This window comes from Limulus polyphemus, unplaced genomic scaffold, assembly GCF_000517525.1.
Source record: "Limulus polyphemus unplaced genomic scaffold, Limulus_polyphemus-2.1.2 Scaffold277, whole genome shotgun sequence".
NCBI classification, from domain to species: Eukaryota; Metazoa; Arthropoda; class Merostomata; order Xiphosura; family Limulidae; genus Limulus; species Limulus polyphemus.
In genome coordinates, this window is record NW_013665887.1 from 287,471 (window position 1) to 312,393 (window position 24,923).

General features: G+C 31.6%; 1 protein-coding gene across 9 annotated transcripts in view; it reads left to right on the forward strand.

Moving 5' to 3' along the window:
• LOC106456981 (ataxin-7-like protein 3) overlaps nucleotides 1–24,923 on the forward strand; it is a 39,825-nt gene that overhangs the window by 4,957 nt on the left and 9,945 nt on the right. For 8 of the 9 annotated variants that reach the window (XM_013916363.2, XM_013916365.2, XM_013916366.2 and 5 more), the window contains exons 3-9: nucleotides 6,527–6,642; nucleotides 7,536–7,549; nucleotides 8,092–8,260; nucleotides 12,613–12,692; nucleotides 15,129–15,188; nucleotides 17,640–17,714; nucleotides 18,585–18,610. In XM_013916363.2, coding sequence (XP_013771817.1) covers nucleotides 6,527–6,642; nucleotides 7,536–7,549; nucleotides 8,092–8,260; nucleotides 12,613–12,692; nucleotides 15,129–15,188; nucleotides 17,640–17,714; nucleotides 18,585–18,610 — 540 coding nt within the window. The remainder of the gene's footprint in view (nucleotides 1–6,526; nucleotides 6,643–7,535; nucleotides 7,550–8,091; nucleotides 8,261–12,612; nucleotides 12,693–15,128; nucleotides 15,189–17,639; nucleotides 17,715–18,584; nucleotides 18,611–24,923) is intronic. The other variant, XM_022382783.1, reaches the window with a different exon arrangement.

Genomic DNA, 24,923 nt, shown 5'->3' on the forward strand with positions numbered 1-24,923 from the left:
CATCCCTCAAGAGTCCTATCCTAACATTTTGTTTCCCCCCTTAATGTATTTAAAGAAATCCTTACTGTTAATTTTTACATTTTCAGCCAACTTTTTTTGATACATCCTTTTTGATGTCCTAATTTCCTGTTTCACCAACTTTCTCCTAATCTTCTAAGTCTCCTGTCATACCAGTCAATTTAAATTTCTTAAATTTATTATGCTTTTCTTTAATTTTATTTCTTAAACTCTTTGTGAGCCAACCTGGTTTTACTTGTAGCTACCCTTCTTTCTATTAGGAATATGTAAGTATCCCACCTTATATCAAATATGTTTGCATAGTAATGTGTTTCTTATTTCATTTAATGCATTAAAACATGATTGCTGTTCTCTATAATGTATTTTAAAATTATATGTGAATATTTTTACGTGTAAAATAAAAGAGTGTTTCAATGAAATATGAACTATTTCTGGTCACATCATCAGTAAATTATACAAATTAGTTTTATTGAAGGTTTGAACCTTTATTCATTAATGTGTTCTGAAACTTCAAAGGTCAAAATCTACCCTCTGTTACAGCTCTAATGAATGTGTAATATTAAATGTGTGTTGTGTGTATGTATTATATATATATATATATATATATATGTTATATAAAATACTTTATGTATACATTGTTTTATCCTATTAGAATAAATATTTGAAATTTTTCTGTCACGCAGGTCAAAAAGTTTTTTTTATTCTTAACAGCTTCCTCTGTATGTATGGGTGTGTACAGATACTATAACAATATTTTAATATTATTTAGAGTGTAGATTAATTAATTTAATGTTTCTCAGGTTAGTTTGGGTTGACCACCTTTTTTAGGATTCTAATTAAACACCACTAACAATCAGTATTTCATTTTGGTGAGAGCAGAATACTTCCTTTTGGTCATTGTACTTAATGGAAAAAAATTATGATGATTACAGTAGAAATAGAACATTCACGAATCAGTCTCGCATATTGTGTAGTTGTATCATAATTACTGCATCTAATCAAAGGATACATCAACACCATGTAGATTAACAATAAAGCCTTAATGTCTACAATTCCACTACTACCTAAAACAGCATCGGACAAAAGTTTGAGGTACAATCAAGCAGTTCTACAATCACAAATTCATTTGCATTGTATTTGGTTTGTATCGCTATTTAGGTAAACATGCATTTATAGAAGCTTATAATTATTTGAACAGTAATTTTTACATGTCATTAAATGAATAAAAGCCAGTATGATCCTTTTCTTTTGTGTATGTATACTTGGCTGTTATCAGTTATTTAAAAAACAGGATTATAGTTTATTGCACAAAGTGTTCCCAAATTGGCAATGGCACATGAGCACAACACACACAATAATTAACATTTATACTTTCTTAGTCTGCTCATTGTTATTGAACTCTCACACATGGCATGCATGATCCTTGCATCCTAGCCTTATAAAAAAAAACAGCATCTTTATCTAGGTATTTTAATGTACATTCTCTAATATTATTATCAGTTGAATGTTCTGATGAATATTTGTGTACATTGTATACTACTTTTGGCTACAGAACTCAATGATATGGCTACTGTTAATTTTCCGTACCAGTCTAGATACAACATTTTAAGAGTCAAATCTGAAATGTGAATTCTTTTCATCACTATTTTTGTCATTATTCACAGTGGCAAAGAGAAAGTATTTTGCTAAAATGAAAAAAAAAATCTTAAATGGCAAGTGTTTCTCAGATCATAAGGTCTAACTTTACTGACAGTTTTTAGGTAGAAGATTATAATTATTTATTGGACTTTATGTTTCTAAACCGACTCAAAATTATATTGAAATTTTAATATAAACAAAACAATTAAATAAGAAAGAGAATTTATGTTATTTTCTTAATACTTAGGAGACACTAAAGTATTTTAGTACTTTCAGAAATTATTTAGAATTACCATTTAATTGTTTCTAATTCAGTTTCAAAGTAGGGCTCCTGTTAAGCACATTATGTAGCAGGGTGTTTGGACAAGCTCTAAATAACTTCCTTAAAATATAGGTTAAATTTATTTGATGGTAGGAAATTTTGGAAATTGGAAGCAAGTAAGAAATTGATAAAGAAACAAGGGAAATGAGGAGACTGCAATAAGAGCTTTTAAAGCATAACAGTAGTTTTAAAGATAAATGTCAGATTTAAATATAAGCATAGTAGATTTGAAATGAGCTTAATTGCTGCTACTTTACTGCTAGAACTTTTAGAAGGGAGATGTATGAGCTTAGGTCTCAAGTTGAAATGGAAGACTACCATATCATGGAAAGTACTCCAATTTCGTGATGTAGGGAACACTGATAAGAGGAATATATATTTTGAAATTCCATGTTATAAGTTGTATAATGGTGATAAAAGTTTTGAAAGAGGTATGTAGTGGCTTTCTTTATATACAAAGTATGAACTGCAGTCTGATGTGGTTGTAGACATAAAAAATGATATTGAAGAGGTTTTATTTGTACGGGTTACAGTGAGGGTTTCAAGAGTAGAAGGTTTTTAATTGGCAGCCATTATAGACCACTGATCAGACAAGTGATGTCAAAGAGAAATTATACAATGAGATCAGAGTTGTGACTAATAATCATGAAGAACTTTAATGTTAGGCACAGTAGTTGAGATTATTATATGGATTTGAATAGTGTGGAAGAATGGGAGGTTTATTGAAGTGATTCAGGGTGGTTTTCCATATCAAACAGTCATAGAGCCAGCCATAAAGGATGCCATTTTATATTTACTGTTAACCACTAATGAGGATGTAGTTAGAAGGGTTGAATGTTTAGGAAAGGTGATCATTGCATAATTAACCCTAAGGAACAAAATGAAATTTTTAGTTCCTTGTTTTCAGAAAGCCAATTCTGAAGTCACAAAAAATATATATCATTAATTAATTGGGATAGTGAGTTAATAGCTGACATGGGATAGATCTGTGAAATTTAAGAAATAAGTTGCTTTAAATTCAAAAAATAGGCTTGTTCATAATAATAAGAAGAAAAGAATAATGGGGAACATCAAACCTAATTGTCTTAGTAAAGACATATAGAAGAAAAGTGGTAGTACCATCAGTTTAAGAAATCAAAATTAAAATATAACAAGAAAGGTATAAGGAGTTATAGAAATTTGGTTAAAAAATAATTTGGATATCAAAAAAGGACATAGAGTAACAGCTGTCTGATAATGTTAGAATTAATAGCAAAGACTTATTGTGAGTATGTTAGAGCTAAAATGGAGCTTAAGCCCATAAAGGATGCTGGTTTTGTTAAAGAATAAAAGAAAGTTGAGTATTTAAAATGACTTAGCTATAATTCTGATGCTGAACATCTTATTGGAAACAGTGGAATTGACCTGAATAATTTAGATATTTATACTTGGATGGTAATTAAAAAGAGTGAGAGGCTTGAAATAATGTACCAGGACCAAAAAATGGTTCCTCTGGTATTTTCAAGTAAGCTAAAGGTGAAAAAATGTAAGCCTTTCCCTATTGGATTGTGAAAAGGCAATGTGCAGGTGTGTAAAGATTGGAGAATTGCTAAGGTTATTTTTGTTCTTAAAAGAAATGATAAGATTTGCCCTGAAAAATATAGTACAGTTACCAAAGGAATGGAAAAATTCTAGAATTTTAAAAAAAGCAGCTTTGCAACTAATTTATTGAATTATGATATCATAAAAGGGAAATTTTATCTTACTAATAATTTGCTAACTTTTTTTGAAGATATTGCTTGTTATTTGGATGATGGAAAGGGTGTGGATTTGAAAATGTGCCACACAAACAATTAGCTAAGAAAACCATGTATGTAAGGGTTGGGGAATGACAAATTAGTTGAATTGAATGGTGTTTGTATGAGAGAAAGCAAACACTTGTTATCACGGAGTCCAGTCATATTGTTCCTTTGTTGCAAGTGAATCAGTGGTGTGCTTCAGGGATCAGTGCTTGGGACTTTGCTTTTCATTATATACATTAATAACATTGACAGGAGTATATTTAGCACTAGTGAAATTTGCTGATAACAAACTCTTGTGTATTTTTATTTGTATTGAGTATGTTGAGGCATTTCTACGGAATGACTTGACTCCTTTGATAAGTTGGGCAAACATTTGGAAAATGACCTTTAATTATAGTAAGTGCCAGTAATCCATTTGGGTTATCAACATGAGTAAAGAAAGGATCTTGGAATAATGCTAGATAAGTTGCTCAAGCTATCTAGGCAATTCTCTGTTGATAGTTTTAGTAGATCTAATAGTTTGATGATGTATTTATAGACATTGAGTATAATTATCTCTATAGAAATCATTAGTTGGTACCTTGCTTCCATTATTATGTAATTTTGATCTCATTATATAAAAATAGATATTGATTTAATCGATGGGGTTCAAGGGAGAGACACAAGGATAATTCTGGGACTGGGTTATTTTATTTCTTTTGAAAAAAAAAAAGAGTAAGAGATGAATATTCAGGGAATTGGGATGATAAGGCTTATGTTTTCTATATGCTGAATTTTGAAGACATTTTGAGCAAGAGGATACAACTTTAGCATTTGTAAAAAATTGACTAGAATCCAATCATGACAACTTTATATATACCTTGGTTATTATCTTTAGGCACTGAGTTGCTTTCAACACAAGTGGAGGCTAGTACCGTACAAGAGTTTAAGAAGGGAATCATTGATTTTCAGAAATATAAAGGGTGGTTTTAATATTTCTTTTTCTTGGGTATTTATATGCATGAACAGTTTTGAAAGACCAAATGTTTTTTAGTTGTCCAATGTATAAATAAACTAGACAGTATAGTTTATTTCATATATGAACCACAAACATTACAAATAACTTCATATATAGTGTACCATGTTTTCAAGTTCTGATTCCCCATTTCTTTTTCAGAGATATTTCTAAGGCTGCATGTTAGAAAAGGACTGAAAATTACAAATGTCATTACATTCTAAATAATATACATAGGGTGATAATTGTTTTTGAAAGTTTGATTTACAACACTCATTTTGCTCCAATATATGAATAAGTAATTCGCACTAAATTTTATCCATACTGAATAACATTTAGAAGTTGCTCAAGGTAGTTGAAATTTTAGCTTGTAGCTTGTATTATATCCACATATTCTGAATATTATAGAATGTTTCAGAATATTCTAAATAATTTTGGAATCTTCTGGTGCATTGTTATGGAATATTCTAGCACTTTCCAAGATATTGTAGCATATTCCAGAGTATTCTATATTATTCAAAATGTTCAAGAACACTCCATACATAGATAATCCATGCTGTCACTCTTTACTTCTGGAATTTTCTGTTTGACATGATGGTAGTTTCTTGAATTTCTACAAGACAACTTTAGGTCAGCCAACCTAGAGATGGTTATTGAGAGCTTCTTGAACTAGCCATAACCTTTCTTGGATGCGTTTCTCCTTGTGGAGTGTGATTTATAGCACCTGTAGCACTGTATGACGGATGGCAAGGTATTAGATGCCTTCAAGATATGTATATTTATCAAACAGTTTAAGCTTGCTGGCTGTGAGGAAAAGGACTTGGTGACACCTGCATCTTTGTTGTTATGGTTCAAGTCTATCATAGAACATGGTTCACTGTTCCTAATGCTATTTCTGCTCCTCAAAGTGATCTTAACCTCCAATAATTTCTTGTTAAGTATAAGAAAGTGAATTCTGCTCTTTCAAAATCTGCTTGTCAAAAATTTGCTGAACATTTATGATATCTCAATGAAGAACTTGGTTTGACATTCTTTGATTCAACTGTATCCAGAGACAAAATGAGCAATGGTAAAGGCATAGATGAACCTCCAAAAGCACATCCAACCAAATATCAGGAAGGGTTAGGACATGTCAATTGTAGATTTCATCTGGATTCCTAAATTATGACCTTAAGTCATGGGAGCTCAGAAAGGACTACAGGGAGGCACTACAGACAGTCTAACACTTGAATGTTGTAAATGACAATGCTGAAAGAGGTGTGGCCCTTATTGAGGAGTATAATGCCATTATCACCAAGAAAGAAGAACAGAAATATTTCCTCCGTAAAGTTGTGCAGGATCGTAGAAGACACTTTCCTAACAGCTAAAAGGAAATAATAACAATGCAAAAGTGGCTAACTACACCAAACTCATATGAAATAATAATATACTTTAAATAACTCCTTTATAATACATAATTAATATGTTTTTCTATCATATAGAACCTACAATACCTGCCCACTGCAGTCTAGAACTTTAACCTCATTGAGCAACCTCTAATTATGGTCCAAACTGGATGAAGTTTGACATTTAATGTTTTTTTGTGTACATTGGAGGGGATGGGAGCTTTCGAATTTTTAACTTGAAATTTTACCTGCAAATAAGGACCACCTTAACGTGTATACTACTGTAGTTTAGTGTCTAAATAGTGGTCACTTTTTATGACTAAATTTTATTTTGGGCTAACTCAGGTTAGACATACCTCTTTTAAATTAATGAAAGTTAATTTTATAGTCTTTCAGTCAGGATATTTATGATGAAGTGGCAAATGAAGTAAGCTTGGGGCTCTGTTTCGAGGTTCATAGAGCTGTGAAGCTTGGATTTTTGTTTTTGGATGAATCCAAGGAAGAGTAAGTATCTTTTACAACTGAATGTTAAAAAATTATTTCACTTTACATATAAATATACTAAGGTGGCTTTAGTGTGTTGACATTCATTCCTTACTCCATATCTGAGCTTTAAAGTCTACTTGACATAGTCCTGTCAAATTCTGTCCTTTTACGCACACACACACACAAAGCAATGGAACAAAAGCTGAAACTTGTGATGCTTGAAATGTTGTAACTTAATATATTAAAACATCTGTCAGTAAGCATATTGATACATTCTCTGTAAGATATGTTAATACCAAGCTTCTATTGATGGTATTTACTGACAATAACTTTTTCATTTTTCAACAGACAGTTTTATCTTATTAGTATTGACTAGTATATTGTTTTTTATAATTCTGAAATTCTAATAGTTACAAAGTTATATGAATTTTGAATATAGCAACTAGTAAATAATGTTTTTTAATTCCAAAAGTCTAATAATTACAAAATTGTATGAATATAATTTAAAATGAAAATGTTTTAATATTTAAAACATGTATATTCATTAATATGAGCCTAATATCTTTAACATTCAAAATACCTGAAACTGCAGATAGCCAGGTGAAGCTTCGCAATAACACAAACAAACAAACAACTGATGTGAATGTCCTCTGTTTGAACAGAATTTTTGCTTTCAAAGAGAGTATGTATATAGAACTTTCAGTTTCTGTTGTACAAAGTGTAATGTTTACACCTGAGACTTGGAAGATGTTATTATTTTTAATGTGTTGCAATGTTCAAATATTTTTATTCTGAAGCAAGTACAGTTGCCTACTTTGTAACTACATTTGCTGGATGTGTTTTCTAAGATTTTATGTATTTATAATTTTTTTATGTTTTTCTCTATTTGTCTGTTCCTTCATGACTGGAAGTGAGAAGAAATTTGGTAAGTGAACCATGTTATGTGTGTATTTATACATACGTGTATTAGTTTTTAAAAATTGTCATTTTAACTCTGTAATAAACTTGGCAATAATTACATTAAATACTAATCAGTTAAGTACTAGCTTACTGTTAAGTGAACTTAATTTTCTCTAGAATGTATATGTATATATACACATATATATATATATATATAGAGAGAGAGAGAGAGAGAGAAAAGATAGAGAGAGTTAATTTCTGAAGAGCTTGGTAGTTGCTTCATTTTTAATTTCTATATATATAGAGAGAGAGAAAGAAAAAAAGATAGAGAGAGTTAAAAATTTCTGAAGAGCTTGGTAGTTGCTTCATTTTTTAATTCCTTGTGATATCTTTGTCAGTTGCTACATCTCAATTTTGTAATGAGTAAGATATATTTAACAAGAAAAACAAAAAGACTAAAACCTATATACAAGAAACATGTGTTTCAAGTATTAATTATTTACAAAGAAAAGGTGTAATATATATATATATAATGTGTTCAACTGTAATATGGTGGTACTCTTGCAGAAATTGTAGATGAAATTGGCCGTGATGTGTTTGGTCAAGTACCCATGAAAAAACAATTTGAATGCATCTGTCCAAATTGTCAGCGAAACCTTGCTGCTTCAAGATTTGCTCCACATTTGGAAAAATGCATGGGAATGGGCAGAAATAGTTCTCGTCTTGCAAGCAAAAGGTATATCATCAATAGCTGTAAAGAAACCTATGAAATAGTAATATACTCATGCCTATTATGAAACTATTAATAGCAAAGTGTCAAGGTTTTAGTTAAAAAACAGGATGTTGTGTGTATAATGACTTTATAAACAGTTTAATGTTACTCATACAACAAACTGTTAATAAATAACACCAAATATTTGTTTGTTAATTACTTTCATTTTAGGATTTCTTTTTAATTGCTTGTGTTGCATTAGTCATTCAAATTTTCATTTATATTTTTCCAAACAAATTGTAGTTTAGTATGATTCAGCTTTTTTCCTATTGATTAATATTAAAGTTAGCAAGGTAAAGGAATTTGAAAGTATTTATTTATGTTGAAATATTGTAGTCCCAGCATTATTTTCTCTGTAGAGCATTTATATTTACTTAACTTTGTTTGTCTGTCAGATGGTTTTAAGGAGGAGTAAATATTCATATATAAAATTACATTTGTATAATATTATACGTTTCATATTTAAGGATGAGGCTGGGACTTTTAATCCTTTCCATACAATCAGTTTTGCTGACTGCTAACTATAACATTACATTTTTACTCCAAGCTAGATGGATAAACTGTTGTTTACACTTGTATAAAGAATGTTTTGAAGAAGGTCACTTAATCATAGCAGCTTAGACCTATTTGTTTAAAACAAATATCAAACTTTTTCAATGTTAGAAAACAAGCATTACTTTATCTGTGATATGAAGGCTGCAGATGCTATTCCTGAGGTCAGTTGCATTTCATAAGATTGATGTTTATTATCCAGAACTGCAATTTCCGAGATAAGCTACTTTGAAGGACAGAAAGATAAATCTTTGTCCTAACATCATAATAAAATTTGTACAGATTCTTCATTGCACGTGGAAGTCAACTTTGAGACAATTTTTAAGGAGATTAAAGGTACAAAAAGCACATTCATTGCTGTACCAAGGAGTTTAATGGATTGATGTGATTCCATTCTTTTTGTCTGTGTTTCTTATGATAAAAGTTGATTTTGAGATGTAGCTGGAAATTTATGAGATTTTGTCAACTTCAAATTCTCATTTACCATCTTGTTTATGGTATATGAGAAATTATGTCCAGTTTTATTTCAATGACATTTCAGTCAAAGAGTTATTTTTCATAACCAAATCCTTCATTTTTTTGATGATGGTGTTGTTCTTCATTGGTTGGGTTGCAAGTGCCTATTGCTGTCTTAAACACTTCAGTGGGTGAGTGTTTCCACTCCTCTGGAGAACTTTGAAGACCCCCCATCATTGAAATGTGTTCTTTGACTATACATAATTTATTAATCTCACTGTATATATATATCCTTCCTCAAAGAGTCTGTGACAAACCTTTCCAGACACAGCATTGTACTGTTGATTAGTTGGGGGCTCACCCTGAACCAAATGTACTGGTGCTAAACACATCACCAGCTTATCAACCTCTCATTTGGTGTGACATATACAAATTATTGATACAACATGAGGTTAACCCTCTTTTTAACATTAACTTGTATAATTAATGATCATACTTCTTTAGGTATACTGTTTAAAAAACATGTATTTGTCAGTTTGTTAAAAACCACAGCAAACGAGTCCTAGCCAATCTGGTAAAATTTAGTGTTGCTCAGCAAACCTTGAATTTCTTTTTTCCTAACAAAGATAGTGATGTTGTGAAGAGAAAAGAAATGAAAATGCGATGCAGTTAACAAAACAAACAGGACCTTTTTTACTAACTTTTCATTTTGTTTTAGACTTTGAATTTTCATATACTTTCCTTTGGTTTACACAAAATGTAGTTTATCTGTTCACGCTGTAGTTATATATACATCATATTTTCACATGCCTTATCAGAAAATGTGAAAATAAAGACTAATAATATATGGAAGAACTTGTATTCAAATATTTCCTTAGTGTGTGTGTGTGTGTGTATATCATTAATTAAAAAAATTATATTTTATTTTGTGCACATTGTAGTGCTTCTATTCTGTAAGCCTTTTCATTATTGGTCATGAGTAAATGGTTAATGATGAGTGATATTTTTTGACATTCCTGTTCATAACTTCATTCTTTTTGATATTGATGTTTGATGTTTACACTTGGAGGATTTTTTGTTTATATATATACAGGATGTTGAGTACTTTATATTATAATGATTTTTTAATATGAAAATCAGAAAGTCACATGACAAACACAGGCGATGTATAAAGTCACTGTGCAACAGCATCTATCATAAATACATTCTGATATTGTTTGAGGTTTTGTAGTTAATATGATGCCACTGAAAATTATTGCCTCTGGGAATTTTATGTAACAGTTAATTTTTAAACAAATTATTCATACACTTAAGACTGTGCAGTTAGTGGTTTTTATTAATTGATTAATTGACAGGCTCACTAATTAATCACCTCTCACTGACTCAGCAGTAAGTCTGAGGGCCTATGATGCTAAAAATCAGATTTTGATAGTCACTGTGTAGCTTCATGCTTCGTAACATACAAGCAAAGAAAGAAAAATGAGGTTATGCTGGCTTCATAACTGTGTGAACCATTGCATTATTCTAACATGTTATTAATCATTAATCTAAAACCTAGACACTGTTAGAGTGTCTGGAAAAAGCCAAGGTGCAAACATTTAATAAGGCAATGCATAGTTGGCATTCATATTGTTGTATTGGCTTAGAAATAATCAATTATTAGCTTAGGTCTTTGTCTGAATTGTTGTAGATTTAAGCTATGTTAATTTCTGAAAAGCTCAAAAAAAGGTTTTGTGATAAATAATGCCAATCAAATAAAAACACAGACATCCAACTTTTTTATACACTGTATGGTAGTGTAAGAATGTCCAACTGTTTTTTATTATTATTATTAATCTTTGAAAAACAAAACTGAGAGGTCTGGACCACTCCTTTAGATCCTTGCCTGCTTATACAACATTAAAGTATACAGTTATGCAATTAAAAACATAACACAATTGAAAAAACTGTCAATTTACACTTCATTTAATACTTAAGAAGCCAAAGAGTCTGCAGTAAGTGCTGCCAGATAGTTGCTTTGCCTCTAGTGACAGTAGCAAATAGCTTTAATTGCATTGTCATAACAAATACAGAGCTAGCAAGTTTGGTGGCAGTGGAAATCAAATCTGAGACCCAAAAACAAGTCTTCTTTCCCCTCCTAAATCTCTGGGCCATGGGGATCCAAAGCTGAAAAACTTGAAGGAAAAAATCTTATAATGCTAAAATCAAGTTTTGATACCCCTAGTGGGCAGAACACAGAAGGCCAGCTAGGTAGCTTTTTACTTAACAACAAACTAACATAATGGCAATGTTTTGATTACTTATGTAGTTGAAATAATCAAAAATAGATTATAAAGGTGTATTCACATTGACATTTACAATTTCCATAAGGGAGATATCCCTTGTATACTTAATGGCATTGGAAACAAAATAATATGAATGAACTTGAGGCATCAGGACCATCCAGAAATAGGCTTTTGACAAGTTATACCCCAGCAGTGGTAAGCAAAGTGTAGCATTTTGTAACAGGTAAGAATCTTCAAAAACAAAGATTAGTAGCAAAGGCCAGCTATGTGCCCCAGACGACAGTATACATCTTAATCAAGAAGGATCTCAATCTGAAAACAAGACCAACAGGGTACAGCTTCCAATCATTCCTTCCATTCAACCATCTCATACCTTAAGTAACTGGAAAATGAAAAGGGTACTTATGCTATTCCATATGAATACATACTGGTCAAGCATCTAGATGCAATATCTGTGGGTTTCTCCATGATTAGACTGTTGAAATGGGTGCGAGGAAACCACTGTCCTCATACACCAGATGGATTATGGAAAGTAAGCAGGAAAGATTGGTGTGTTTTTGATGTGACAGTATTACATCAGAGTCTTTTGCAATGGAAACTATATTTCAATGCTATTGTCAAAATGAAAGGTCATAAAAAAGAACATGGCCTGAACATGGCAACATAGATTTTAGTGATGTAGTGAGACTCAAAACCATTATAGTATAATCAACTTAACCTCTGTATAGCTTTGCTGCTCTGAAAGAAAGCTTTTGATGTAATTGATTTAGTGTATTTTGTTAAGGTTTGAAGAGAAATCATGCAATTTTTTTCTTGGTACTTTTCTAAGTGCTTTTATTTCTCCACTGACATGGCTGTAGTTTTCTAGGCTAGTCATTTTCCTATAAGATGTTTTTCTATTAAATGTTTTTACTTAAATGTAGGGGTACAAAATTGTTTGACTTTTTTTTTTTTAATAAATTACATACACATCTTGAATTGTCATGCAAATAAAGTTAATTTTGTTAATAATTTGTGTTTCAGAATTGCCAACACTGGAAAAGTTGATAGTGATATTGATGACTTAGATGATGGTGACTGGAACTATGGGAATGACAAAAAATGTGAGTAATTTTTTAATTGAAAGGTACTTAAATATTTTAGCAACAAATATTCATTTTATTATTTGGTAAAAAATAACCTAACATTCATTTAAGTAGGTAGAAGATTCAATTATACATATGTGTATATATTATATATATATATATATATCATATGAAATAAATGTTAAATCTTCTATAATTCCTGACTTTATGTATTATTAATCATATTCATGAAAGCTGTGAAAAGACAAGATCTATCATTTATTTAAAATATATAATATTTATATTCTAACTACATGTGTGTATATTTTCTACAGTATAACAGAATAACTTCCAGAGAGTGAGGTGTTTACCCCAAGATAATTATATTTCTGTCTATACCTTGTCTCACTAAGAAGTGCAAGTTGTTTGACTCAAATAAAGTGTTCCCTAAAGTCTTATTCTTGAGTTGATTTCCTAAGATTCAACTACTTGGATTGTTTGAATTAAGTGGCAAACTTTCTAACCCTTTATCATCTATTAATTAAATGACCTCTCTTAATTCATAAATGGAAAGGTCATCCAAGTTAGTAACTTTTATTTCTTTTATTTGCATACTGTTGAATATTAAATAATGAATTTCAGAAATTTTATAATTATTTTGGGCAGATAATAGTTTGAATTACTTCATCCTTTAATGGTCTGGTATTTGTGTCATTAACCAATTTGAGTCCTGGTTCAACATCTGTTGCTTAATGATAATATCCAGCTGGTATACTATTATGTGGATCCCCACTTACACTATTCTTTCATGGTTATTGTGTCCTCGTATGATACCAGACATGTATTGAGGTTTAACATACATTCTGGAAAAAAATATTAAATCTATGTTTTAATTCTGATTCTTCAAACACAGTTCATCTTTTTCAGAATTAACAAAATGCTTTGGTACCATACTGCCACCATGTGTGAATCAATCAATCATATAACATAAATATTTCTGTTATTCTTTTCTGGACGAAACATACAAAAGTAATTAACTTACAGTGGTAAAGTGTGAGCTGACATAGCATTTCTCTCTTGATTATTGTCTAAAGTGAATACATACTTTGATATGGATATTTTTGTGGAATGAACATAAAAAGCAACTGTCTTTTATACACAGAAATGGTAAATAATAATAAATGTGTGTACTTTTGAACTCCACCCAATGACAAAATTTTACATGCATAGTATAGTAAATATTCCATGAAACTAGTTGATACTCACTGGTCCGGTTATCGTCTCTACCACTACCTACCTCAGCACTGAACTTGTGTTGTTGTCAGCCTGTATTTCTTCATTATTCTTGCATTTTTTGCTGGTATTTTTACTTTGTCTATATCATCATATTCTCTTGCTTTTCATTTTGATGAGGTGAGATATGTGTTTTCATCTTCTATACTTCCTTGGTTGATTGTTGCATCAAAATGTTTCAGACCTTCAATTCCATTTAACTTATTTACATTGTGTACTGGAAATGAAAAACTTCCATCCATTGCAAGAAAGGTTTGCTTTTGCGGACAAGTCTTATAATCCATATATAAAAAAAATTTTAGAATTTTATTTAACTTTGGCTACTGAGATTTGGAAATTTTCTCCTATGCACCATATCAGTAGAAATATTAGCGTTACTTATTTAGTCCTTTATCAAGGTGTAGTTTTCTGTAAGTAATGTTGGAAATGAAGTTTGCAGCTAGCTCTTATGTCAATTGTACACTACTGTTCATAATTTAGTTTGCTGTGTCTGTTACCATTTGATTGGCTAATATAGTAGGGATACAAGGATCTTCGTAGTGTATTTCATGTATTCTACAAGCTGTGTGTAATTTATTTATTGGTCCTTGATCCTTCTTTGTCACTTTTTTTTTGACTTCTGTTTCTGGTCCATAATATCAATATCATGGTAATTGTGGCACGTTAAATGACAAAACCAGTTCTTACTCGTTCTTTTAAAAATTAACTTTCCTTCTTCTCGCTAAAAATACTACATAATCTCTGAGACAGGGAATTTTTACTTTACATGCTATTCCCTATTCCTGTAACTTCGCTCACATTTTTACCAGGAATTTCCCTTATAAAATATGTGATTAACTGTAAGAAATTGGGAAAACTTAATATATAAGAAGCTGCTTACCAACAGTATTTCTTACTTCACTAACAGCATGTACTGTGAAGTTCAGTAATGTTTCTAGAATTTCTATTACATTTATAGAGTAATTATAAAACAAATTTGACCACAGAATAATACAAGAAGCACCTTACATAATGTAAATACATTTTGCCACATTACAGACGCACTATTTAGCAGATAATTACCAATCTGTAAGAATGTTCAACTATTTTTATAGCATATATGCATAATGTATGTTTTCAGAATATATTTTTATTTGTATGCAAATATTATATAATGCTCCCCTTCCCCTTTTTTCTCTACAGCTTCAAAAAAGAAACGTGACAAGAATTGTCCTCGCAAAATCAAACCTAAAGCCAGAAATGGTTGGTAGTTAATCTTTTTTTTCAGTTTCTTTAAGCAAACATTGATAACTTGCAATTGATAAGGCTGCATATGAAATATAAAGTTACATAAGACATACTAAAATGTGTGATGTCCTTGATTTCCAGCCCTTTCTAAGTTATCTTTTGTGTTCAGTTTCTTTAAAATTGATTTTATAAGTTAGTTCTAAAGAACTTCTCTCAATACATAATTATGATGCAAGCAGAAATGAAAATCAATTATTCATCCAAGTGTTAAAAAATAAAGAATTTAAGGAACAAGTGGTTTTGTATGCTACTTATAATGATGTTGGTTACTTATATAAGGTAATAATGGCATTCCAACAAATATTTTTGTATTTACAAGTCTAGATATTAAAGAGATAAAAGAGGACTTTGAAATTATCCTCATGAGCCCTTCATATAGTTTGTATGATTTTAAATGTTCTGTTAATATTTTTCTTTGGAAATGGTAATTCTGTTTTATAATTTTTGTGTTTTATTCATTTAATAGAACCTAAAAATAGATCTAAACTGGTTGCAAAAAGCTTGTTTAATTTTTACAAAAATTGGAAAACATTTATAGTAGATAATGTTGGAATTATCCCTCTCGCTACGGGTCTTCCAATGGTCAGAGGCCAAAAGGAATGTCATCACATTTGTACTCTTACATTCAAAATTTTATTGAACTATTATTTTATGAATGTTTGTTGATAATTTTGGTATCAAATTGTAGCTTATAATTCAAATGTTATTATCATACATTTCTTAGTTTAAAATAATTAAAAAAATTCCCAAATATTGATTTTTGTGTGTTATGTGGTATGTTAAATGCAGCTTTGGTTCAAATTAGATGTTTGTGATGTCCAAGTATAAAATCCATAGTTTCTTATGAATCAAAAACTGATATTACTGATATTGATAAGCTAGAATATAAAATAAGAACTTCCTCATCTGTTCTATTTGCTGAGATATCACAATATTTATTGAATCAAACACAGTGGCCTTGCCCACTTCTTCCATTTTTGGAAATACTTTCTTATGTACACCCACTTCGCTCCTTTATGGCTTTATAAGGAATCAAAAGCTCAGAATGTCCCCCATATGGTTTTTTCCCAGTCTCTTGAAGGTGGAAAGTTCCCAAGATTTTTTCTTTTTTGTCTTGAATCTGGGAAGGAAGGGGTAAGTGAAAATGTTGTTCAAAATACCTTATGTTTTAGACCCAAATACAGCTTAGTTACTAAGCCTGATCAATTATAATGGATTTATGTGGTATTGTTACAGTAATTTATGATTTCTTGTTATTTCAAAATGCATATATATAAAACAGTTATTTTGCCTTACATTCTCCACGTGCAAAATTTGACAAGGCTTAGCTAATTGTGGCAAGCAGAAAATGAGTACAAAGTTGTAAATAGAAGAGATCATTGTTTTCTATACTTCTTTATTTACTGTTCTATGTTTTAAGAAAAATAACTGAAATGTAAATACTTATTTGTAAATAATAATAATATATATACATTTATAATGTATTATAACCAAAATGTGATTGTATTTTACAAAATACTGGTCTACTAGAACAAAGCCAAGATAGTCATTTTGTAAAGGCCAGTTTTGTACTATTTGTTATGGTAACCTAAGTGTGTGTGTGTGCCGCATCATTGAAGCTTCTATAATGTTAGTCAGACATGGCTAAAAAGTTAATAAAATAAAAATAATAAATATATATAGATGTATACTTTATGAGATTTAAGCTATTTAGACTAAAAATTTATGGTTTCATGTTACAATTTATAGACATTCTAGAATGAAAAAAAGCGTAATTTATATCTTATTTCCTAATTTTTTATGGTGGTTATGAGGTTGTTCAAATCACCCAAACCTGTACAGAGGTACAATAGTGACAAAAACAGATAAAATATAAAGTTCTTTCAAAACAAAAACGTTTGATAATTATCTGGAGGGCATTAAGAGTTTATACAGATTTAACATGTGTAATTTGACAGTTTTCTGATGCATAAAAGTTATTTTTAATCTTAAAATCAAAATTTACTCTACATGTTGGACAGTTATTATTTCAGAAGAAAAAATGCACGAGCAAATCGTTACTTAAAAATCTTAAAACTTAATAAAAAAAAATCTCATATTTTGTGCATGAAAGCCTTGTAATGATTACTGATAATCTGCAAAATTTTGTAAGATACACATCGTGTATTAAAAAGTTATAGTATGAAAACTGTAACGAGCACAAAATTATTACGAGGTTGGTCTCTGGGACTGAGCCCATAGTGAGAGTGTTAAAAATTATGTTGACTACACCACTGTACAATGATGCTTTGTATTGATTCATCACCATGATGTCATAAGCAACATAGTGAGGGTTTAGTATAACATAATATCAAGGCTTCATCGATATTTTTTGTCAAATAAGTAGCCAACAATTGTCTTTCTTAGGAGAAGGAGGAAATAGCAGTGGTGGTAGTGGCGAAGGGACAAATGTTTTTAACAATTATGAAACTATGTCATTAGGTAAGAGTGTTTATATTTTCACAAAACTGTCGGCTGTATAATTTAATAAAATTATTCAGTGGTAAAAAAATAAAATTGTATTCTTCAGAAATTAATTTGGTAATATTCAGAGAAATCACTGGTAAGTGAGGTGCAATATTACTTACCGAAAAAAGGTTTTCTTAATGTTTTGTTGCACTTTTGGTTGAATGGTATAACCATAAAATTATTTTTAATGTACTACTACTACTTTGGTATTCATCTAAGCATATACAAAAAACAAAAATCTGCATAACCATCAAACGTGACTTCATTCCCAAAAGAATTGGTCAATACTAAAATAAGATAATAGCAAGTTATAAATAAAATTTCCTAATGAGAAAAAAGACTGATGTATGACAACGAAGCTCAGGTTGTTTATGTAGATAAGCTTTATCATTATCAACTTCTGCGATTATTTTTTACATTAATCAGTCTAGAAACAATTGTGAATGGATGTGCATGAAAGTTCCCATTTCAATACTTAAATTTGTCTACAAATAACTTCATCTAAGGAATCAAGACAAAAATAAAAGTAAGAAATTCATTTAAACTTGTAAATTTTTCAGATGATTAATGCACATTAACCTAGCATACAGAAAACTAACCTTTAAAACACGTACGTATTCTGTGTAAGTGTTTTGCTGTAAATTGATGAGAAATTATTAGTTGCAAGTATTTTCAAATATTTTTAATAAATTTAACTGTATCAAAGTAATAATTTTCAAATAAAAAAATCAAACCATCTGAAAAGTGATTAATAATTACATGTTTTATAATTCTTTGAAACTTTAAAATAAATCATTTGTACTTTAAACTTACCTTTATCTACTTTTTGAATATTCATTTTAGAAGAGAGAAAAGCTTTACTCCTACAGGTGAGTTATGTATCAAACTTTTTTTTCTGTTAATTATTTATTTGTACATAACTTCTAATGTACATCTTTATTGAATTCACGTGAAACTAAATTTCACATTTTAAGCACTATTCTTAATAATTTGATTATATTGACAATGAACTTGTTTTGTTTTTCATTACCAGATGTCAGTTAATAACCTGTGTGATCTAGTAACTTGCTAAACTTGTGACATTACCTAATCAGTAGCAAGAGTTGAGAAACTATTTGTTGGAATTTCAGTGGAATTTACTAATCAACTAATTGTTGGGCTCATTATTTGGTTGCATTCAATAAAACAATTAATTCAGTGTTTCTCAAACTGTGGTATGCACTGGTCATCAAAATTTTAAAAAATATCATTCTATAATGATATGTAATGACAAACCAACTGAACTTAATAATTAATTCAAAAAATACAATAACAGCAACCTTTAAAGTAGGCAAGTCTGATTTTAATAATTACAACGTTTCAGCCTACAACATTGAGTGATCATTAGGTAAGAGTTACATTGAACTGCCTTTTTGAACATATCTCTTACCTGATTAAAAACAGATCTTGCCTACTGTAAAAGTTACTATTATTGTACTTTTGAATTAATAAACTATTTCATAGCTGGAGATATGTAATCACAGAGGTACTTAAATTTGTACTAAATTTGAAATGTGGTATGTTAGCTTCAAAAGTTTAAGAACTATAGGATTATTCTAACATGATATCAGTTTTCCTATTTTCATCTAGTTTTTATTTTGTATCGAGTAATTTTATAAATAGCTTTCGTTTAATATTATAGACATTTTCTAACAGTCACTATTTGTTCATTTAGTGAAAAAATATTTTTGGCTAGAAAAAAATGAATTGCTAATGACTACTAAAGACAACCATGTGGTGGTCATTTCTGATACGAAGACTCACCTCCATGCACAGATTAGCAATGGTTTGAGGAGCCTGACACTGGTATTATCCATATGTCATGACCTTCTCAGTCACCAGATTTGAACCCAATCGAGCATGTATGGGATATTCTGGAATGACACCTGAGACAGCATTTTCCACTTCCATCAACTAGGTGTGAGCTGATTGACTTTCTCATGGAAGAGTGGTGTCGCATTCCTCCTGCAGAACTTCAGATGCTGATAGACTCTATGCCATGGTGCATACAGGTCGTACCGGCTGCACATGGTGGCCCAACAGCCTATTAAGTGACATTACATTGGTGTTTCCATTTTTTTGGTCACTACTTATATATGTAAGTTAGCTAATTGGTTAGTTAATTATTTATAATTGAAATTGGGATACGTTTTAAATAAAAATATTACTACCATTATCACTGACAACAAAACACACTTTCATTATATGATTAGCATTTTATTTGATTTACAAGTAAATAATAAGCGATTATTGCATAGTTTGAAATTAAACAAAATTAACATTTTCCTAACCTGCAAATGTACTTCTGATCAATACTCATCTCTGTACACAGACTAGCTATATTCCTCTTGAAGTTTCACTCTTCTACTTGAGAGAGGTGCATGCCACCAACCTTGTGAAAGTATCACCTAAAATTCACATAAAAACATGTGAAATTGTACTACTGCGTAATGACATATCAATGAGAAAGATCCTCCACTAATAGGAATGCAACATATCTCCCTGCACAAATGCTCCCTCTACGTTCACATGCAAATACCCTCATTCTTTTCTTCAGCACCATCATGCTAAACCATGTTTATTTTAGCTGAGACTTGTTGAAATAACTTATTTCAACAACTTTATATTTTTAACCTTTCAATATGAATTCACAAATTAATCTGAATTCTTTTTCTGCTGATGTGAGCACAAATATCACTCACAATTACCAAAAAATTAGGAAGTTTTTTGCTTGTTGAGATCATGACAGCCATCACGTATCACAAAAAGTGCTGCTTAGGTTGAAAAATACCAAATGCAGTAAAAAAGGAAGAGTAACATAACATCGTCCAACATGAGGTGGGGTCCGTGTTTCCACCTGGATCCTCTTCTTCCATCCCTGTCATACATTTCCCTTCACAGATTGTTGAAGCTGAAGTTGAGGAGGATGAAGTGCAGTGACTTTTTCCACCCAGTACTTCTCTACCTACTGAATATCTCTCCAATTTTCCTGCCTACCTTATTTACACCTTCTACCCATAGTTTTCTATCTTCTCCCTCACCTGTTAATGCTGCAACCAGCATGTTGTAAATATCAAACTGATGACCCATTGATACCCTTCCGTGCAACTGATTTGAAAAATGTGATGATGGACCTAATTACAAGGTTTGTCTAAGTTGATCTAGTAAAAGGCAAGAAACTGAGTGCCATAGATATAATGAACATTGACTTGGATGACAATAGTGTGTTGAATTCCTACAAAAATATGGTAATTGGAATAATCAGTGAAAATATGATTAACCTATTTCACAGGAAGAAGAACATTAGTGACAGAGATATTTTAGAATTCTGTATGAATTGTAGGAAGATGTTAGTGAAAGTTGTGAAAAAAGATAAATGCCCATTGAAATATGAAATCATGAGGAACATGGACAGTGTGGATCCAAGAAAGATGGCAAGGGATGCATATACAGCTCAGAAGCATCTCAAGAGGGTTGTGAAAATACTGCTTGAAGCAGGTAGACTGCAAGAACAAGATCTTTTGGCAGTGCCAAGAATTCCTGCAGACAGTGATGAAGGAAAACCACTTTGCCTTCAAGGAGTTTAACCCATCTGTAAGGCTAGACAGTTTCCTCTATGTACAACTTACGGCAAGTGAATATCGTGACCTCAGGTCAGTCATGAAAAAAGTTGTTGTGTTTGTCACACGGCCAAGCTCCTGTGAATTTCTTCACTGTAGGACTTGTTGCACAACATGTTGTGGTGGACCACACCAAGACTGTTGGAGATGTTTTGAATGTGAAGATTAACATGTCTCTGAGGCTCTCTTATAAGTCAGCAAAGTAGAAATGTGATGCCTGCTTGGCAGAAAAACAAAAAGGGGATCCAGAAGAAGTGGAAGAAGGAAGAAGAAAAGGAATGGATTGTGAAGAGAAAAAAAAAAGAGGATGAAATGATAAATCTAAAAAAAAAGAAAATATTTAAAAGAACTGGAACAATGACTTGTGAAAAGACATGATCTAATTAACATGTTAAAATTGCCAAACATTGTTTGAGAACTTTTATATTTGATTACAGCGTTCTGTGTTACATATCACTGTTTTTGAAAATTTAAATGTTTATATTTGCCTATGGTCTATCTTATCTATTAAGTGAGTCTCTCAGTGGTTTAATGTAAAAGTAATCCTTGTTAAATATAAATGTCCTTTAATTACTTGATAGTAATTTCTTTGAACAAGAGTGCTTGAAATTGAGATTGTAGGCTATGGAAACGTCCCTGAAAATTTTCATTGATGTCCAGTGTGAACCCTGTGTATAAACTATGTTTGTTACTCCTTAATGTGTCCACTTAATGATTAATGTTTTGTCATAGTTTTTTTACTGCATAATGTTTACCCATGGATGATAATGTTTAGTTCTCTTCCATTGCTCCTTAACAAGTCACACAGACAATAATATTTTGTCAGTCACTACTACTTAGCAATTGAATGTAGTAAATAATAAGTTGTCATCATTCGTTGCTCCTGAACATGTCCAATATAGTCTGTAAGGATTAGATCTGTATATTTACTTCTCTATGAACCATTAGAAGATAGGGCTTAGACATAATCATTTGTCCATAACGTGTCACACATCAACAATAATATTTCATTATATTCAAAACATTACCTACAACGTGTACACACTAAGAAGTAATGTTTCTAGTTCATTACTCCTTAACATTTCCACATAGATATAATGATTAGATCTGGCTAATTACTACTTCATGTACCATTAGAAGATAGGGTTTAGACGTTAATTGTTTACTTCATACTATGTCACCCATGTCAATGTTTAGATGTAGCTATTTACTCCGTAACATGTACTTACAGTAGATAATATTTCATTTCCTTTCCTTACTTCATAACATATGCATATAGAAGATATGTTCAGACACAGTTCTGAGCCTATTCCAGTTGAATGTGTTCGTAACCTGTCATGTTCTAGGAACACTGCACATTGTTGCAGGCTGTCTTCTCAACGTGACTATGTCCTACCCACAAATTGGTTCCTCATCCACTGGTTTTCCATTTTTCTGTTTTCTCATTGTTTATCCTCCTCTTGTTGCCTTGCCTCACCCCTCTTTGGTACTTCCTTTATTATGGTCCTCTCTGCTTCATTCCTCAGCCCTGGTTGTCTATGCCCTTAGTCTGGTCTGGTCTCATTCTTTTAAATATGCATGTCTTTCCATCTCCTCACTCAGGTCCTTGCTCAATTTCAGGACACACTTTAAAAGGTACCTTTGGTAGCTCCTCACAGGCTATCACAATCTTGTTTCAATTACTCTACCTTGTTGTGTCTCAGCCCTGAATTGCCCTTCCCAACTTTCCATCCCTTCTGATCTACTCTCACACTTTGCTCTTTCCTCAGAATATGACATCCTCTTATCATTACATGTGGAATTGTCCAGTCTACCTCTCTAATCATGTAACTGTCCCTTTGTCCCACTTCTGTCACCCTTCTATCCCTTCCATGTGCCAATGTATGGGACGTACTTATCTTCTTGATTTCGTCACTATTTCCCTTTTACTTCATTACATTGTAACATGTTTCTCCCATGTTCTGTAAGTCTTTTCTGTTTCGGGTTTTAGGGCAACATTTTCTATAATTTTCCTGATTTCTTAGTTATCTTTCTTCCCTGCCTCTTTTCTACCCTCTTTCATTCCTTCCTTATCCATTGCTCCCTTTCTACTTCTTGCCTGATTGGATTATCATCGAGCTTCTATATACTGTTACCCTACTCACACACCTGGTGATTGGCCTATAGAGTCTGATGTTTGAGTGGTGCTTTCATAAATATCCTTAAATTGTGTCCACTGCAGTGCCCTCCTCCCATGACTGGAATGGGCCCATAGTATCTGATGGTTGAGGAGGCTATGCATGGATATATTTCATGTGTTCCCTTCTCCTACAGCTGATATTGATTCATAGAGACTGATGGTTGAGGAGGTGAACACTCTTGGTACAGCCTGAACGTACCCTAACCTTACTACACATATTGGCCTTCTGATGGCTTGTTTGAAAGCTCTCAAATGGTCATGTACTTATTCTGCCCATCCTTTCTCACCTCTCCCTATCCTTCACTCAGGCAAAGCATATTCCCTGATTGAGACAAGATGCAATCTCCCACGAGTGTTATATCCCATGTGCATCCTTTTAACACTCTTGAAAGGAGGCTTACCTAGGTAATTTTTGAACAGGTCCCTCCACTATCTCAGTGTGGGATTGTAGCTAATCTAAGCAAGAAGGTGAGTCATCATATCGAAAGTTAACATATTTCTTACACGAAAATGTATTTTAAACAGATACCTCCATTCACATTTCCACCTTTCCTTCCCATTTTCCCTGTGTACTTTTATTCGTTGTCTCATCAAAGAATGAGGATTTTCACATATAAATGTAACAGTAGTATTTGTGCAGGGAGGTGTGTTGCACTTCTCTTGGTAAAAGATTTTGTTGCATGATATATCATCATGCAATAGCACAGTTTCATGTGAATTTTAGGTATGAGTTTCACAAGGCTGGTGGCATGCAAGTCTCTCAGGCATAAATGCATGACTTCAAGAGGAAAATAGCTAATCTGTGTACAGAGATTAGTATCATTCAGAAATACATTTGCAGGTAAGGAAAATGTGAATTTTGTTTATTTTTAAACATTAAAATAAGCCCCCATTATTTATTTGTAAATCAAATAAAGTGCTAATCATATAATTAAAGTGTATTTTGTTGTCAGTGCTAATAGTAGTAATATTTTCATTTAAAATGGATCCCGATTTCAATTATAAATAATTAAGCAACCAATTAGCCAACTTGTACAGGTAGTGGCCAAAAAAATGGAAACACCAATGTAAAGTCACTTAATAGGGTATTGGGCCACCATTTGAGGCCGATACAGCTTGTATGTGTCGTGACATAGAGTCTACTAGCTTCTGGAATTCTGCAGAAGGAATACGACACCATTCCTCCATGAGAAAGTCAGTCAGCTCATGCCTAGTCGATGGAAGTGGAAAACACTGTCTCAGTTGTCATTCCAGGATATCCCATACGTGCCTAATTGAGTTCAGATCTGGTGACTGAGAAGGCCATGACATATGGAGAATGCCAGTGTCATGCTCCTCAAACCA